At 36.5% G+C, this 19,267-nt stretch overlaps 2 protein-coding genes across 2 annotated transcripts in view; one reads left to right on the top strand and one right to left on the bottom strand.

Annotated features, from left to right (window-relative positions):
* LOC113225750 (zinc finger protein 14-like) overlaps positions 1 to 8,239 on the top strand; it is a 13,800-nt gene extending 5,561 nt beyond the window's left edge. The window contains exons 4-6 of the mRNA XM_026458160.1: positions 1,111 to 1,251; positions 2,860 to 3,760; positions 7,971 to 8,239. Of these exons, the coding sequence (XP_026313945.1) occupies positions 1,111 to 1,251; positions 2,860 to 3,760; positions 7,971 to 8,076 (1,148 nt within the window). The 3' untranslated portion in view covers positions 8,077 to 8,239. The remainder of the gene's footprint in view (positions 1 to 1,110; positions 1,252 to 2,859; positions 3,761 to 7,970) is intronic.
* LOC113225746 (ferritin, lower subunit) lies at positions 8,205 to 18,419 on the bottom strand. Its single transcript, XM_026458156.1, has 5 exons — positions 18,284 to 18,419; positions 16,253 to 16,368; positions 14,081 to 14,314; positions 11,823 to 12,004; positions 8,205 to 8,487 (listed from the first exon to the last, which is right to left on the bottom strand). The coding sequence occupies exons 2-5, from the start codon at positions 16,362 to 16,364 to the stop codon at positions 8,323 to 8,325; spliced, it is 693 nt and encodes a 230-aa protein (XP_026313941.1). The 5' UTR covers positions 16,365 to 16,368; positions 18,284 to 18,419; the 3' UTR covers positions 8,205 to 8,322.
* Between the last annotated feature and the right edge of the window lie 848 nt (positions 18,420 to 19,267).

The following is a 19,267-nucleotide window of genomic DNA, read 5'->3' as shown; positions in this document are numbered from 1 at the left end:
AAAAAAACAGTATAACAGACGTTTATACATTCGAATCACTAGCAGAAATGTCATATTTTTACAACGAAAATGTTCACACTAAATTATTTTATACTTATTTAAAAAAAAAAACTGCTGAACACAGTAGTTTTTTTCATAATAAGACACAGTCAGAGCACAGATGAAATAGTGGCATTTTAACAGCCTTACCCATTTACGGCTATTTATCTTCATACCAGCCCATTGCACCAAGTACCATCAAGAGAGGAGTTGTTTTTAATGAATTCGAAAAAGTAATTGTTCAGGACGAAAACGTGTTCGCGCCCATGTGATTTTTAATATTGTAAATTTATTATTGTGATTTATTATTATTATTTGGTGTTGTTAATTTAGTTTAAGGTTTGGTAAATAAACGAGAGGGAGAGAGGGGTTTTGCTTGGAGTCTGTAGGGTTCTCCCGTCCCGCTCCTGCATTGGTGCCGTCCCGCTCGCACACTTGAATAGAATGCGAGCGGCACGGCGGGCCAGCGATGATATAAAAAGCGGAGCGTTGGGAGCGGAACGACATTCCAAAATTGACTGCACAAGACTCCGAAGGCGTTCCAAATCTCACCGCGATCCAAGCAAAACCAAGACCAAGAAGCTCAATTTACAACCAGGCGTTTTTTTCTCATAATCCGCCCCCACAGTAATTAATTAATATTTGGTGGTTTTAACAACTCTATATCTATATATGTGGAAAACGTTTATCCGATCATTGCTGATAAGCATTGAGTATATAACCAAAAATAGACATGAAATAAGGGCCATTCATCCCTGGCAACACATCAGGTAAATGTTTACACATTAATCAAGTTCTTTATTAATACAGATCATAAAATAAAAAAAATATTTATGATTTTCTTTTGTAGTGGACCTGTTTTATGTAAATAGTTTCAGATAGATAGGACCTGATTTTATTACTAGGTATCATTGTTCTATCTCCACAGATTATATTAAACTCCACTCTACAGTGTTGCCATATTATGTGTCGCGTACCACATGTGCTATATTGCACCATATGTGTTTTATTTTACTTGTGCGTTAACTGGACCACATGTCATGTTAAGTGTTATATTACTTTGTGTTACAGGAAATTTAATAATAATAAAATTGGAACACGAAGATATACAACTACAACCAGATAATATAAAAGAAAGAAATAAATTATTTATTAATGTTGATGATAATAATAAAGAAGATATTACGGAACGAAAAGCAAGAAGTAAGAAAGGTAAGTTTATATAATAACATGCCAATGTCAGACCAATGTCCGCCATTAAAAAAATGTCTTGAAACACTAGTCAAATCACTTGAATCGACTTTTTTTTAATATGTGCCAGACATACAAATTGCCTGGTCTCAAACTAGGGAATTCCCTGTACCAGAGCTGCGGATCACTTCCCAGAACACCCAAACCAGCACCAATTTAGAATAGTATATTTCCGGATTGGGTCCTACGACCATCGAACCCGGGACCATACCATAGGCCATCGATGTCGTCAAAGTCGACTTGAAGGATTGCTATTTGTAAATAAACATTTGTACTAATTTATCATTTAGAAACAAAGAAAATAATTTATTCAGCATAGAAATAACCTGCGAGAGTTAAACTGGTCACTACTAGGGATTTAAGTCATCATAGTATCCAGAAAGTCTTCATTATTGTCTATTCGAGTTGACTTTTGGGAGGGAAGAAGTGCTCTAGAAAAAACTATTTTATATGTCGAAAGGAACCATTTGTATCACGCTCTTTAAAGTGTTATAACTCCGCCAATGTCACGTTAAGGAGGACACGCATTTATTACTTCGAACGGTGAATTTCGATAGACTTCGCTAAGAAGAGAATCTACAACAACAGGCATCATAAACATACACAGACTGTTCAGAAACTAATTGTTACTTAACAAATTTACATAGGACGTTCACAAAGGGGAAGTCATAAAAAATTGAGACAGTCAAATTTTTTTGAATCTAAAAATGACAAAATAGATTTAATAGATAACGTATCTGGCAACTACTATGCCTTTTGGCGTGTGCCAAAATATCACTAAAGTCTATTTGATATGGAAAAAAAAATATTTCGTACGTTCTTTTTATCGGCCTATCAAGTCGAGTCTGGAGCCTGATTAAGCACTCTTCGATATTTTAACTGAATCTTTCGATTGGATGTCGTTCTCGAATCGAAGGGCGCTTTTCGAGCTATTCAGAACATTCCGAGTTAAACGAACGGATTCGGATACAATATCGTTATTCAGCAGCGTTTACGAAGTCGGCGAAATAGATTATAAGAAAAATTAGAATCCCTTTACGTGCATCCCCATAGGAATGAATTAGTCTTGCATTAAAATAAATTAATAAAATTGACCAAAATCCAGACTTTATTTAAAATAATAAAATAATTCCATATTACATTCTTGCTTTGTAAACAATAGGACGTTCGGTGACTTTCATTCGATAACTGTGTTCTGAATAACGTTTGTAGCCTTTGCCGGTCGAGAAGTTCGATTAATCGTACGGGTGTTACGTCATTTCGGTTTGGTTTCGAATGCGACCGTTTGACGTTAGATTCGGGTGTCGTGAATAAAAATGATAAGAAATCGTACGACATCAAAATCGAATCTGTTGACTACTGAGTTATCGTAAGGTTCTGAATCGACCCCCAGGTTAGAATTTTTTGCGAAAATTCTCCAACTTTATTCTAATTATACAAAGTATTGCTATAAACAATTTTTAATTTTCTGATTTTTTTAAACTTGCTATCCCATGCAACGAAAAGCATGCTTCAAATCAATTCCTTAGCCTCGATAATTTAATTAATTATATCTTTTGTTCATTTCAGATATACTACAGGAGCCAAAAAAAATAAAACGTCAAATTCCACAATCACAAATAAATCGTAAACAAAATTCGTTAAAATTAATCAACAATGCAAATTTATGCCTCTTCGACTCCTTGAAAACCAGATTTAAATGCTTTTATTGCAAAAACTCTTACTTAAACATAACAGAATTACGTAACCATACAACTTTACATTCAGATCCAAAATACTTAAAAATGTGCATCAATCGACTGCAAGGCATGTCGTTCAAAAACGTAGATATATCAAATTTAACCTGCAAACTTTGCAGTTCAAAACTAAATAACTTAGATGACCTGCAGAACCATTTAACGCAAACTCATAATATTGAGTTTTCTGGTTCGGATCACATGTTGATCCCTTATAAATTAGAAGAAGGATTCCGATGCGTTTTATGCAAGGAAAACTTTAACACATACTATAGGTTATCCATACATATGAACAGTCACTATTCTAACCATGTATGTGAGATTTGCGGCGCCTCATACATTAATAGATTAAGTTTACGTGTCCACGTGCATTCAATACACAAGGAAAAGAAGTGTTCCGTGTGTAATTTGACATTTTCTAACAATTACTCGAAAATAAAACATATGCGGAAAGTGCACAATCGTAGCGAAGCTAAAAGGTACTGTCTCCTTTGCAATAAGACCTTCAGATACACTTATTTACTTAACGAACATAAGATACAAGAGCATGGGATGAAGAGGCAACTGAGTGTATGTCAGGAGTGTGGGAAAAGCTTCCTTAGTGCAGTGAACTTAAGGACTCATATGAGAGCAGTGCATTTAAAGGAACGAAATCACCCTTGCCAGTTCTGTGGGATGAGCTTTTTTACATCTTGCGACCAAAGGAGGCATGAACGGACGCATCAGGACGTTAGGTTTGTATATGAACGAATTAAATAAATAAATATTAAATTTTAGACAACGTCAGATACGTTCGATCGGCTAGTCTAACAATCTATTGGGGAGGTCTGTGTTCAGCAGTGGACGTCTTCCGGCTGATATGATGATGATGACGGGTCAGATACGTCGCTCTGACCCCAAAAGTAAGTAGCTAAAGCATTTGTTTTAAGGATATCGGTAACAACGACGACGATACCGCAAACACCCAGACCCGAGACTATACAAAAGTTAGTTTTTTTATGTTGACCCGGCTGGGGATCGAACCCGGGCCTCGGAGATGTCATCATGAAAACGGATGTGCAAGCCATTCGACCACAGAGGTCAACAAAATTATATTCAAATTCTAATTTAAAAATTCCATTCAATTGTATGCCTGACGGGTCTCGCTTCGAAGCTTCAAGCTCCGAAGGGACATTTACGTCTTCCATAATTGCGGCGGTTTGAAAATTAAAACGTTACTCAACGGAACAAGTTGTTTATTGCGTGTACTTATTATTTAAGTTATTTTAATTAGGATGCACTTCAAGGCCATTTCAAATAAAGAATGTTCGCCCGTGGTTTTCGCCTGCCTACACTCTACACAGTTGGCTAACCTGTCATGCCAGGATCGCCAACATTGCAATATTAGGTGTTGCCCTTTTAATAATTACCTAGTATATCTACAATTGTCTAACGAATTAATATTAACGCCATCTATTTGTCAGAAACAACAAGTCTGTTTAACGTTCCGTTTTAAAGCAATAACTATCAAAGCGAGGTTATAAATGAATCCCGCTGTTTGTAGTTTGCTTCGTGCGTGAACGTCGCCGTATGTGTATGCAAACTCTTGATCCAAATGCCTGCGTCAATTTGAAGAATTGTAATCAGGATAACTTGAAAGACAGACCACTGATATTCTCCTTTTTCCGATTTGGTCTTGCTGCTGTATAAGCAATTGTTTTTGCTAATCATCTGTCGATCTTTAGTCAGTGTAGCAGCTATTTCTAATAATAATATTTATTTACTTTTTTTAATTAAAAATAAGTGCGCATTTGACCTCCATCTCACCTGGTGGAGAGTGACGATGAAGTCGACGATAATGGAGCATGCACACCTAAATAATGCCTATTCACTCTCGCCTTGAAAAGGTCCAAGTTATAGCGTTCGGGGGACAAGTCCGCTGGCAGTGAAATCCACTCCCTCGCCGCTCACCATATAAATGTGGAAGCGAAACGCTTCGTGGGAGTCCTGGGAATATCCACAACATAGGGGTGGAACCCCAGCCCACGTCTAGTCACACTCTCCGTGATATATCCTGTAGAATACCGATAAACAGGCAACTCTACGGCGGTGTTCACGGCTCTGCAGTTTGGCCTCTACTAAATCCGAGTCACCTATAAGCAGACCATCACTCGCAAAAGCAGCTTAAGAGCTAATTAACTCTATGGGACATAATGCAATTTCGTGATATTGATTTGATAATAAAAACGCTTTACAAATAATTGTAGAAATCACAGTATTACAATATCTTCCCAACAATCGCGCAACGCCTTTGATGTTCGATGATACCGCCACCCGTGTAAGTACTTGCGCAGATATGCAAGAGTCGTCACAAAATGGAAAAAAATGTGATTATTATTATAATCTAATCATTTATTACCAATAATTATTTATTACCAATAAACAATAATGATTAAATATTACTTATCTAGTAATTAAAATTACAAGTGTTGCACTGCCAAATAATGTTTCACACGTTTTCAGTTTATGTTATTAAATTTAATTATTTAATTATAAAATAATGGGGGAAACATGAGCAAGGCCGTGATTTATTTGTTTCTAATATTGCATCCGTAAACGGGACAGTTTATGTGCACCATTATTCTGCACACAAAGAGCGCTCGATCCGGCAAATTAAGCGTGTTTGCAGGATGCGGCCCGCGTCGCCCGATTACCCTCGATTACCCCGCCGTTGCTCCGTGCAAGTACATTTAATACTCAATATATTCATTGTCTTCATATGGTACATAAGGTCTTAAAATTAAAATAATGTTACACTTGTGAGCCCTCTCTTAGGGATAACAATAAGAGCAGCGGCAGGTCCAGGCTTAGATTATGCACTTTAATTGTTCACTGTCAATATATGTATAATAAAAGTATGTCACAGAAAATTCCAATTGAATTAAATTACAATAATCGACGCCGGAAAGCGATCTTGTCGTATCTCGAAAAATGGACCTTTACACCACGGCCGAAAAACTATTTCAAAAAGTTATTTCTCTTTAGTTTGAATTAGTCAATTTTAAAGTATGATTATATACATAATTTTATTTTCCGCTTTCCTATTTTTCCGGCGTATTTCATATTATGAATATATAAAAATTTGTTACAGTATTATTACATTTTGTCATTAAAGTATTCACTTAAATTGTAGTAACATTTATTAATTAGGTATAATTTCAATTTATTAAGAAAGAGTGAATACTTTTTCTCGTTCTTAATAATTGGCGGGAAACATTCGTGGCGCAACGTTTATAAAATGCAACACCCCATAGACTTTCGCCTTATACAGCAGCCGGTTATGATAATATGCCGTTCCACCAAATCACTTGATCTTAAACTACAGAATTCCCTATAGTACAAGAATAACATAATTAACTCCGAAGGGATAGCCATCCGCTAACTAAAAAAGTGACAAAATATTTTTTTGAGATATCATAAAAAACCATAACCCAGTTTTAGAATATTGATATTGTTTAACGTTATTTCGTCTATGCATCGTTAGGATAAGTTCCGATAAATCGAACACGTTAACTAATTTTAACTGTTTTTAATAATTATTATTATTTATCGAACAACGTAAATCCATATTTAAGGTAGTTACAGATTTATAAACTATGTTAGTAAATTATTTTAAACAAAGATCGCGTAAATTCTATGAGGTTCCTTATGAGAGCTCCCTCCACTTTCTCAGCAATCATTTTCAAGATGCCGTTGCTACTGTTACGAAGTATGTTTAAAAGAGAAGCAATTTTCTTCCGTAGTATGGCAGAAAAGGAGTCTGTCCGCGCTTCCGCAAACATTGCAGACGCACTACAGAACTTCGGCAGCCGCAACAGCATCCTAAACGCATTGTTGTATTGGGTGCGGGGAGCAATGTACGACTTTTGTATATGTCGGTACCACAGGCTACCCGCGTAAAAAGAAGAACAGTAAGCCTCGAAAAGAGAACCTTTGAAAGCCTGTGAACCAACATATTAGCCCTTACTGACAAAGCTCTACGCTCCCTCTCCATGTCATCATCATCATCTCTTAGATCAGGCTTAATTAAATGTCCTAGATACTTAAATTTAAACACTGTGTTAAGAGCTACCCGATTCAATATGATCGGTGGTACAACAGTAGGACACTTACTTCCTGCCGCACAAACCATGACCTCTGACTTCTTTACATTGTATACCAGACCGTGTGACGCGGCATAAAGAGAATTTTGTGCTCTATCTTTTGCTATTTAAAACGAATATTTGACCATTTGACACTTAGGCACAACTCACACTGGCGCAGAGTCGAAGCGTCGCGACGCGTCATGTTTTTCGCCTATAGCATATTCATCTATATTTTCCCATTATTAAGGTACAAATTTGTGTTTTGCAAATATGGAAACGAGCGGGTTCGCGCGTCGCCAGGCGGTGTAGTTGAAAAACAGGACGCGACGCGACGCTTCGACTCTGCGCCAGTGAGTTGAGCTTTGCCGTGTTTTAGTTAGTGGACGGCAGCTTATCCACACTATCCAGACCAACCAATTTAATGAAGTTCATGTCCGTGCTCGGTTATCCGTCTATTCATTGATTTATAATAATAATAAAAGAATAAAATGTTTATTTTAGTAATACATCCTATTAAGCTTATCAAGCCTGTGTCAGGAGGCACCGCTCTCCCATAGCTATAAATGCACATTTAACATTTTTAACTTATACTTAATTTAGTTAATTTTTATATATCCAAACAACGTCAAAACAAAGAATTTCTGGTGTTTGACTGTGATATATACATACAATGATTTGTATGAGTATATCACAGTCATACAACAAAAGTTGTCGGTTTTAGATATAGAAAAGCCGTGTTAGAAGGTTTTGAAGTTGTTCTGAAAAACAACCCCAGTTACACATATTTTGTCAAGTCACTTTACCTTATTGTTTTTAACAGATTGTTCTCATGCACCAACTGCGAAGGACGTTTCAAATCAAAAGACTCCCTTCGAAGACATCTCAAGAGACAGCACGCACAACTATTCGTTTCTGACGTTGGCTAACATATTTTCTAACTCTGATGTATGCCCACAAAAAACCCCTGAAAATTATTTCTTGGCAACACTTAATAAAGAAGAACTTGAATCAAACCTATTAGAACAAATGTAATTAAATTTCTTTTCATTTTCTTCTTATTGAATTTAAATACACGAATATTTTTTTAACTGCGAATTGTTTTTCTGTTCATATCAAGTCTCGTATCACCGCACTACAACCCTAATCAATTTTTTGCAGTAATTTCTGCAAATTTAGACAATTTTCTTCAAATATTCATCGAAAAGATACAACGCCAGTGACAAATCTTGGCCGTTGTTGGTTGTGATGAATTCCTTGAGGTTGATTGAATGACCTGCCAAGTCCCTGATGCTGTTTGAATGGTATTCCATGAATTCTTCTTCTAGGAACTGGGTAATCTGTTGACAAAAATATTGAAAACGTCAGGCGCTTCCTCTCTTTGCATCAGCTACTTATTAAAAGAGATGGCGCTGCTTACATTTATAATTTTTTCGATACCTCCAATGAACATAAAAATAAATAATAAAATGTTTATTTTTGTAATACAATTAACTTTACGTTAACAGTGGATGGTGCCTCCTATTAAGCTTATCAAGCCTGTGTCAGGAGGCACCGCTCTTCCATAGCTATAAATGCATATTTAACATTTTTAACTTATACTTGATTAATTTTAACATTTCCAAACATCGTCAACACAAACAATTTTTGTTATAATTATTAATACAAAGATCGAACACTCAGAAAAAATTCCTTCGATCCGGTCGGATTAGAACCGACGTCTTCTTGCATACCGTGTCAGACGCTATACCAACTAAGTCACGGAACGAACCAACGAACCTCACGAATTTTTCTATGTGCTTGCGTCGTGTCTTTGTACTTGGTCTTTCAACGACTTTTTAGTCGTAGCGCCATCTATGAGAAATCTGCTACAGATTTATCACCCAGTTAGTACCTTTACAGCTACCAGTCCTGGCGAGAGATGTCGCTATTCACTGTATTAATTAAATTTTTTTTAACAATTTTCAACATTCTTAACTTCTAATTTTTAATTTTAACAACACTACGTCAACTTTATTTTTTGGTCATTTTCTGTTATTTTTGTAAAGAGTCATATCGCCGCCTTACTTTCTCAAACCCGTGTCTTAAAGCACAGTTACTGAAATGCAAAAAATGGATTGTATATACAAATATTGCAGGCTAATTTCACATCACATTTCCTTCATATTCACCCACTGGCTATTACTATTCTTAAAGTAATGTATCCAAATTAACACCCTTGATAAGAAATTTAAAATAATATGTAAACAGAAAGTTTTGTCGTCTCCTGAATAATCACTCCTTTTATGACACGAGTTTGAGAAACTAAGGCATTGATATTTATTTACTAATATTATATATTATGCGCCTCGAATTTTGTAAAAACAGAAACAAAAATTGGAAAAAAAATAAAGACGTATTTTGTGAAATGAATATTAGGAAACAATAATCTCAGTACAGAGTACTAAAAAAACCGACCTCAAAAGTACGTGGAATTACGTCTATTTGCTAAGTTTTATTGAAATATCCCCTAGTTCGCCACTATACAGGACTTGACGCTGGAGATAATAAAAATAGGTTCTCACTACGACACTACTCTAAGTTATTGAGAGAAAAACGCCTTGAATGGGAGAAATAGCAAAATCAACCATTAACGTAATTGCTCCTAAAGTAAAGTTAGGCGCTATTTATAAAAGTGAATCTTCATGCGTGAACAGCCACCCTTCGAGATGGATGATTTTCTTCAAAATGAAATGGGACCACTATGGAAGTACCCCCTTTACAACAAAAAAAGAATCATGAAAATCGGTTCACAAATACCGGAGTTATCGCGTAACATACATACAAAAAAAAAACAGTCGAATTGAGAACCTCCTTTTTTGAAGTCGGTTAAAAAATAAAATAAAACAGACCAGGGGGCTTACTATGAGCTCTCAGAGCAATCCTATTTAAGCCTGTGAGTTGGATTGCCTGTTAAAATCGTACTAAGACCTCACAAAAACAATTCACTGTCCATGCAGTTTACGTTCCCTTTTCCCATTCGAAATCCGTTCACCTTTTCTATCATAGTAAAAACGTATCATGACGTGTTATTTGCCATGCACATGGCGGTCTCATCTGTCAAAATAAGCAATTTAAATAAAGTTACTCCGTGACAAACTTTTTTTGAATTTTCTTACATTTTTAAGAAATTTTATTTGAGTTTTATTATATTTCCAGTTTCATAATTATTTGTCGTCTTTTTAGGCTATGTAGCCAATTGTCAATAAATAAATACTAATAATTAACTATTGAGCGTTTTTTTAATGTTTTAGCTCGAGTTTCCAATCTTTAAAGTATTGTTGACAAATTATTGGCATGAACGTTTTTGCAATTTTTGAAATGGAATTTTAATCATTTTGATAATTTTATTGATTTAGCGAAAATCGTACAATAACTTTTGAATAGTACCAAATTTACTTTAGTGCAATCAATGAAAATGTACGAATACAAGATATGTTCCAATTATGTTATCAAATTACAAACTCACCTTATTCATTTCAATGATAATGACTAGACATGACATGTAATTTTGTCGTACGACAAATTGTAAAGTATGATTGAAAAGTTACCGATATTACAAAACAAACGCAATAAGTATAATCAATAACAAAATTAATAAAAAAAGTATAATTATTCTCATATTGAACACAATCGGTTAATGGTGCTTGAACTCTACCAGGATAGTACATCTGTCTATTTCTTTCACATGATTTAGTATGTTGTTCCATCTCGCTCTTGTTAGATGTCAGCCAGCCAGCCAGAGACAATAATTAACGTTTAAAAAGTAAAACTCATCATAGCCATCATCCTGTCATGCCATTCCCGTTCAACTTGTGTAGGTCATGATACGAATTTAAGCAATTCAGTTTTAACGTCAAATGAATTGCATGGAACTTGGCTGGCTGCTTATAAGCTCATAGTAGGCCCCTAGGTCAAAAAAATTAAGTTGGCGTAGTATTAATTGGAGATATCGTTTTAAACCTCAGTGCAAAAAGAGGGAAGTTATAAGTTTGAAACCCGTGTCTGTTTTGTCTTTGTATGTCTGTAGCATTCGTAGCTCCGAAACGGGTAGAACAATAAGGACACAATACTCCCTCAAAAAGGGCCTATAGACAGATGGGCAAACGCCCGGGCCCTTTAACCCGGCGCGCTTTGTTTGAATCGGGTTAAAACCCATTAATGCCCAAAATCGAGGGCAAAAACTATTTACAACGAGTTTTGTTCAAATTTAACGATATTATTATTATTATGAAACTGCATCTCTTCCGAGTCGAGGCGCATAATTGCGATTCACAACTAGGCGATCGGAAACTTTTGACCTTTCAAATAGAAACAATAGTTGATTTAACTCTCAAATTAGAAAGATATAGTAGGAATCAGGTTCATCTTCGGAAACCCATCTGATTTCGAGACTCGGATGGCACAGCAACTGTTATAAACAGCCGTGTAGCTTACCACTAGGCACACGACTTGTTTGTCCCGTTAGACAAGTTGAGAAGTTCCATTTGCCTGTATCACCAGCAACTTTACCCTTCTAAAGGAGAACGCAGTAATGGTCACATTATTGCTTGGCGGCAGAAATAGGTGAGGTGGCAGCACTTCCCTGGACAAACTCTTTCGCAAGGACCTCTACTGCTACTAAAGTTACACATACCTCAGGATCATAAATCTTCTCGTTAGCCTTGGTCGCCTCCTTGTGAATGTGGAAAGCGCGTTCGGCCAGCTCCTTCTGGGTGTCCAGCGCCTTTGCGAGGGCTTCCAGCTCGTGCAGCTCGACTGTGTAGTGGCGATCGCTGCTGTCTTGGGACGAGCGGCGGCTGAAATCCATTACGCCACCTGGAAGAAGACACAAAGTTAAATGTTAATTGGAACAAATTACTATAGCTATACAGGGTAAAAACAATCAACGGGACTTGAAGGAGAACTACTTTAGAAGCAGTATATCTACTTGTGAACGAGCTCGTACAGGGGAGGAGATTTTTATTTTTTTATTTATTTATTTATATCAGGTAACAAAAAGACCCATGTATACATACCTTATAGACTAACATACATAACAATACAAAAACAAAATACACTTATATTATATATACCTTAAAAACCATTGACTTACAATTATATGGACGTCGGGTCCGCGCTAAAAAGTGTCCGCACTTTTAAGGCGCTAAAATCGTATACAGAGCGCCAAACTCCGCTTTAGTCTTCATTTGTTCTACTGACAGCGCGATACTGCGATGACATCACAATTTAAATTTCGAATAGGTTGACTTGGGACATTTTTTTCGTGGTTTTTGTATTAGACCCGTCGTCCATTTATTTCTAAGCAATGTTAAAAACTAACATACATACAATATAATAATAAAAACTAATCTACACGATTTCACTTATCGGCGACGTGCGGCGCAATCTGGTGTCAGGTAACCGGCCGCGGAATCGCCGATATATGACACCCTTCGGCCAAAATTCCTCTTTCATGAAGGTCGAAAGATGTTCGGTTGGTATTCTCACCACAAACGAATTAAAGTTCACGTTGCGGCGAGACTCCAACCGCTCGACCCTCAGGGTGTAATTGGCTTTATGCCTGATATACTCCACTATCTCCTCAGACTTCGTGGAGTAATGCAGCCGCGACAGGTACATCAACGTCGTCCGTACGGTATTGCAGGTAATGTATCTATTTGTACCACCAAGCAGTAATGTAAGCATTATTGCGTTCCGATTTTAAGGGTAAGGGTGCTGGTGAAATTGACAGGCGCATGGGACTTGTCAACTTATTTCTCGTGGTGACAGGAGGAGATACTCGGATCTTTGCGATTTAAAAGTGAGTGGCACTGCAGGACAGGCATGTAGCTACAACCAGGCACAGAACTTGTTCGTCCCGTGAATTGATATTATAAAAAAAATATTTGAAGAAAACTTTCTTTTAATTTTTTTAGCGTAAGTACATTCTCAGATTTTTTAAAAAACTTACCAGCCGGGAATCGAACCAATTAAAAATGCAAAAAAATGTACACTCTATGTACACTCTCTTGGTTGCACCCCCTTCTAAGTACTTTTCCTATCCTAAGGTTGCCTGGAAGAAATTGCTACTTAGCAATAAGGCCGCCTGTTGTGCGTATGTTTATCTGTACATGTGTTTATGTTCGTGTGTTTATCTGTGCAATAAAGTATATTCATTCATTCATTCATTCATTACAGTAATCGTTATAGGATTAAGGATAATCAGTAGATAACTGACCTTTTGCCAAAGCAGAGAATAAAAAAGTTACGAGAATGGTCACTCTCCACCCCTCCCTAGCTGTAGATACCGCACCACACCCCGCGTATTAACGGTCACATTGACGGAACGGCAACAACACTGTCCAACTTCGACTTCCTAGCATCAGTTTGTCCTACGATGCCGTAAATTCCGGATTTCCGGAAATGGAAATCCAGAATTCGAAAAAGGTAATTAATTAATATTTGGTGATGTCGCACCTTGTAGCTATATCTATACGTGTATCTATAATAATAATAATAATAATAATAAAAAATACCGGGAAATACCGCCTCTCCCATTTAAAAATTCAAAATTAATCTTTTAGGCCTTGGGAGAGGCGAGAGTTTAAAATAAATACGATAATAATAATAATAATGTTTATTGTCACAAAAATAGTACAACATTATAATGAAGTCCCTGACTCCAGAGCTAGGTTACAAACCTGTGTGACTGGAGGCAATCTGTGTATGTGGAACACCTTTTTCCGACCATTCATCACTATACATCTCTAGAAACTTCAAATCTTAAACGTCACCGTACCCGTGCTCTGTGAAATGGACTCTATAGACCGACAAATCTAATATGAGTACCAGTGCAACGGAATTATCTCCGTGCTCTGAACCCGTAAAACACACCTTGTCCAGGTCACTTACCTCTCAGAGTAACATGCTTAATCAGCTCGATACTCTTCTCCCAAGCTTCGTCAGATAGTTTCTTAAACAATTTCCCAAAGCCAGGTCTACTAGTCTGGTAATTGTTGAAATATGCAGCCGACAGAAGAAACTGATAGGATCTCTCGAGGTGAAGGTTGGCGTAGGCCTGCATCTCTGTCGCTACGTTGCCATTGCTGCCATATTTCCCGTAGACGGCGTTACAGTTTTGAAAAGCTAAAGGAGAAAAAATACATTTTAATACGCTTTTGAATTTTCGCGTTGTATTGTACTAACATTTGAAAACGGGAATAAACGCGTTTCAGTGTGCCAGGATTCCTAAGATCTCGTACATTACAAAAATTCCCGCGCCCAGAACGCTTCCGCGGGCGCCTCTGTGTGGCCAGAGCATAAGAGTCCCCGCACACTATAGACTTTCTATCTATCACATTATAACGATTCGGTATCGGCCGATAAAAAAGTTTGTTGGGCTACCCGATTGTCTTCAAACTTTTCTGTCTTTTCAGAAACATGAGTGTATTGAAGTCTTATGATGGAAAAAAAGATTAAAGTACTAACATCATGGCATCGTCAACCTCAAATTCCAAAAACTTTCCAGGCTACCTACAGTGCAAAACGCGCTTTTGAGTGATTTTTAATGAGACAGAAAACCTTTCCGAGCTAGTAAGGTGAAATACTTAATTCGTCGCCTTACTTTCTCAATCTCGTATCTTAAAGGACAAAGTAACTGAAATGCAAAGAATGCATAGTATATACAGATTTGGAGGCAGATTTTACATCATATTTCCTTCACATTCACACACTGGCTTTTACCTATTCTTAAAGTAATGCATCCAAATTACCACCCTTGATAAGAAATTTAAAATAAATATAACGTTGTGCCATCTCTTGAATAATCACTCTTTACAAGACACGAGTTTGAGAAAGTAAGGCGTCGATTTGTTATGCAAGGCTGCAAAGTTGTTGTTTTTCGCGAGTGCTTGTATTGAAACCTGAGCAAGCGAAGAAAGCTAAGTTCAAATATAAATTCCTGAGCGTAGGGAAGGTTTCAAGCCACGAAACGCAGAACAACTTTGCTGCCGAGCGAAACACACAAATTTTCACCTCACTATGGCGAGGAAAATGGTAGATTGAAAGAAAACAGTTGAAATAGCAATTCGCAAGAATGTGCGAATTGCTCCGCATCGCGCATTCCTGCGATGTTATTCTTTGTGTTTTTTTTCCTATACTTTAAAAACAGCTGTACAATACTCGTCGAAAGAATGGTTACCCGAATCACGGGCAGTGAGATTCCTTGCCGCACGAAATCGCATCACAGCAATTCGCGGTTTTGTGTTTCAAAAACCTCAGTTTTAATTTTTTTTTTAAATTTATTAAGGCTTTGGCAAAGCCATCAGGCTAAACATGAAGTTTAATTATGTTTCTGTAAATATGGCCGCCACAAAGAGGATAGGCAATTTGAGGCGGCGTGCTTGGATTGACTCGGGATTCCTTCAAACGGGCCGATACGGGTATTTTAGTTAGAGATTCGTGTAATTTCGCGTTTTAATCTTCGATGAAGGCACAATCGCACTATCCTATTCCACTTTAAACTAGATTTCACAAAATAATTGAAAGTCAAAATAAAAACGACACTTTTCCCCCCAAAAGGTCCAGAGCATTCGCTCTCACCTCAGTTTTAATTCAAAAGAAAAAAGTTTATCTTCGGATGCGTTCAGAATTTACACCTAATCAATTTTTAAACTTGCTTGTATATACTATTTTGTGTGATTAAGTGATTATTGAAATTATTTTAGTTATTCGATGAATTAGAATAATTTAATGAACACAATTAGTTATCATGGTCAATTTAGTGTCAATAATTAATAAGAATAAAATGGAGCAACGTATTTACATTACATAAATAAATAATTACAAACAAATCACGTAGTTGAACGACTCATTGTCTTTTTTTCTCATCAAAGGAAAATGGAAACTTAGTCTAAGGGCACGACAATTCCAATTTCAAAAACCTTTTCAAAAAACGCTTTTGCGCGCAGATTTTTAGTGAGAAATAAAGCCTTTCCGAGCTAGTGAGGTGATAAAGTAATTATTTTATACTTGAATGATATTTTCATGAACTAAAAAAAATTATAAATTTTTTCGAGTACTTACTCAAACTGCTAGATGTTTGCGAGCAGTCCAACGAGACGTCTTTGTAGCAAGCGTCCGAGTCCGAGGCAGCGGACACTGCCAGGAGGCACGATAGAGCTATTAACAGCGTCATTGTTCTGTGAACAAATAGGCGTAGTAAAAATTTAATATGTGTGAGACATTTAGTATAATAAGACCATATCTGCCACATGACAACTTTTTTGGAGAGGTTTAAAGATTCTAAGAACGAATTTAGTCGATAACTTTTTAAGGTGTCCCAAAATTTACGCCAGAAGTAATTTTGACAGAAATTACAGGTTTATAATTACAAATTGTAATTTTTTATTGATCCATGAAGTACATGGTATAGGGTTACGTGTGGTAAGGCGTGTCGGGTAAATGGCCTCCACAAATCGAGTATTTAACCAGGAATAGAGACGAAATAAGAGCCATCCATCCCTATGGCAACTCATCAGCCAACTGGGATTATATACATCGAAGTAGGATTATATAAAACTTAATAATCATAACACACAAAATTTAAATCAGGTGAAAATAGGAAAAATGATAATTATATTACAAGATAATGAGTTTTCAGTAAAGTTTTGAACGACTCAAAAGATTTAGCACGTCTGATCGATTCATCACCAGCTTGATTTTGATTACCTCTCCCGATCGGAAACTGCGTCTTTTCCGAGTCGAGGCGCATAATTGCGATTCACAATTGATTGGCCGATCGGAAACTTTTGACATTTCTAATCGGAGGAATAGTTGATTTAATTAACTCACAAATTAGAAAGATATGGTAGGAATCAGGTTCATCTTCTCGCTCAGAAACCCATCTGATTTCGAGACAACCCGATCGGACGATTCCGGGTTGAATCAAAATCAGGAAGCAGGTAGGGAATTCCACAGTTTGATGCTTTTAAACTTGAAGGAGTAAGAATAAAAGTTAGAAGAGTGGACATGACAGTTTAAAGAAAGAGTAAGAGAAGACAGTAAGGTGCTACTTAGAGTAGTGCTATGAAACACAAAACAATCTTCGAGGTAGGGAGGAGAGGTGGAATTAAAAAGAACATAGTACAGAAGGGATAAAATGCAAAAGTCCCTACGACGACAAACAGGTAAGTAAAGTAGGTAAGTTATTCTTTAAGTAGTTAGAGAATTGGGTAGACTGTCCTGGTTGCAGCATCAGAAAAGCATCAACAAATTATAAGTCGATTGAATAAGTGAAAGCAAAATGATAACTAGTTGCTGCTGTTGAGGGAAAATGTTTTTTTGTTTATAATATCAAGAGACGGGACGAACAAGTGGTGCGCCTGTAAGCTACACGCCTGTCCATAACAGTTGCAGTGCCACTCAGAACTTTAAGTCGAAAAGACATGAGGGGCATGGCCACTGCGCCCGTCACCCTGAGACATAAGTTAACAAGTCCCATGTGCCTGTAATTTCACCAGCACCCTTACCCTTCAAAACCGGAACACAGTAATGCTGACATTACTGCTTGGCGGCAGAAATAGATAAACTGGCAATACTTCACTGGACGAACTCTTTCACAAGGACTTTACTGCGTAGCTTTTACACGAATTAATTACTAGTTTAAGTATTATGGCGTTTTGTTTGTTACCTTTTTAAGCTGGTGGCTATATAACCTCTCAATAAATAAATAAAATGACATTTATATCCATTGATTTCGGTTATAAATTACATTAACTGTCTTCGTAGCCGAACGGTTACCATTCTGGTCTGCCACGCAGAGATCCCGGGTTCGATTCCCGGGCCGGGAGACATATTTGTATGGCCTACAACTACCATTGAATACTAACATTGAATACCAGCAATTACAAACCTACCGGGAATGAAATCCTCATCCAGTGCCATTTATTGTCGAGAGAAAAAAATAAACATAAATAAAAATAAATAAAAACAATTTAAATTTAAAAAAAGGAACATGTATAAATTATAATAAATATTATTTACGAATATACATATATACAAATTATCAAAATATAATATTAACAAACTATCTCCTTGAAATACCTTTCTCCTTACCTTTATGCAGGTGATATTTGAAATATACGAGTTGTTCAGTTGGCAAAGCCTTTACACACACTGGTAAATGCTGACTTCAAATTGAATGATGAAATGAAATTTCGATAAAGCTTCAAAATACGTAGAAAATAATCCGGCGACAACTCTTCAACTTATTTACGCGATTGTTTTGATAAACAAAATTAATCTGTAGTGGAAGTTAGCTATATTTTATCCTAGTGTTGCTAGATGTAATATCATTTTTACTTCAAATATTTTTCAGGAGAAAAACACTTTTTCATACTTTTACCGTCGAATAAGGGCAATATTAATGTTTAAACATTTTACAATTGTTATGTAGTTTTCAGCAGATGGCGTCGTAGCCAAAGCTCAATAAATTTAAAAAAGCTTAAACATTTCAATATTACGAATATTTGCCTAGTCTAGGCATTTAAAAAAAACCTGGCCTAGTAAATAAACCAGACATTTTATTTTATTACTAAATATGCATAGCCGGTGGAGGAAACTTATACAGATTACGAAAATATATGTTTTCCATATCTATATCAACAAATAATAGCTTAAATCGTGATTTTAAATAAGGGTGGACCACCATTTTGTTTCGTCCGCGTCCGCCATTTTGTATTGGATAATTATCGTGGTGTCAAATTATATGCTTGGCAACTGACAGGTTAATTAATAGCCTGCTACCATAATTCAATAACATAACGTGCGGTTAGGGCAATTTACAATTTGGTCCCCAGAGTGTCTTTGAGAGATAAGTTTAAAGAGATTAACATTCTTACATACGCTATACGCTAGTCAAGTACATTTATGAAAATGTAATTTATGTTAAGAAGAATAGTGACTTGTTAATGAAAAACGGGCTCAAAGTTTTCTAACCGTCTATTACAGAATTGTCCGTAGTATTTTAGAGTACGCTTGTGTAATTTGGTCTCCCTGCTACTCAGTCCACTCGGATAGTGTAGAAAGCGTTCAGAGAAA

Source organism: Hyposmocoma kahamanoa, unplaced genomic scaffold (assembly GCF_003589595.1).
Source record: "Hyposmocoma kahamanoa isolate Upper Pololo Valley unplaced genomic scaffold, ASM358959v1 172, whole genome shotgun sequence".
In the NCBI taxonomy this organism is placed as follows: domain Eukaryota; kingdom Metazoa; phylum Arthropoda; class Insecta; order Lepidoptera; family Cosmopterigidae; genus Hyposmocoma; species Hyposmocoma kahamanoa.
The sequence above is the reverse complement of the archived record's forward strand: the minus strand, read 5'-3'. Positions and strand labels throughout refer to the sequence as shown.

Excerpts from the sequence above, each read along its gene's own strand:
- LOC113225746 (XM_026458156.1), bottom strand. The coding sequence starts at position 16,364 with ATGACGCTGTTAATAGCTCTATCGTGCCTCCTGGCAGTGTCCGCTGCC. Across the intron at positions 12,005-14,080 it reads TAAGCATGTTACTCTGAGAG|GTGGCGTAATGGATTTCAGC; the intron begins GTAAGTGACCTG and ends GTCTTCTTCCAG. Across the intron at positions 8,488-11,822 it reads AGAAGATTTATGATCCTGAG|ATTACCCAGTTCCTAGAAGA; the intron begins GTATGTGTAACT and ends TTTTGTCAACAG.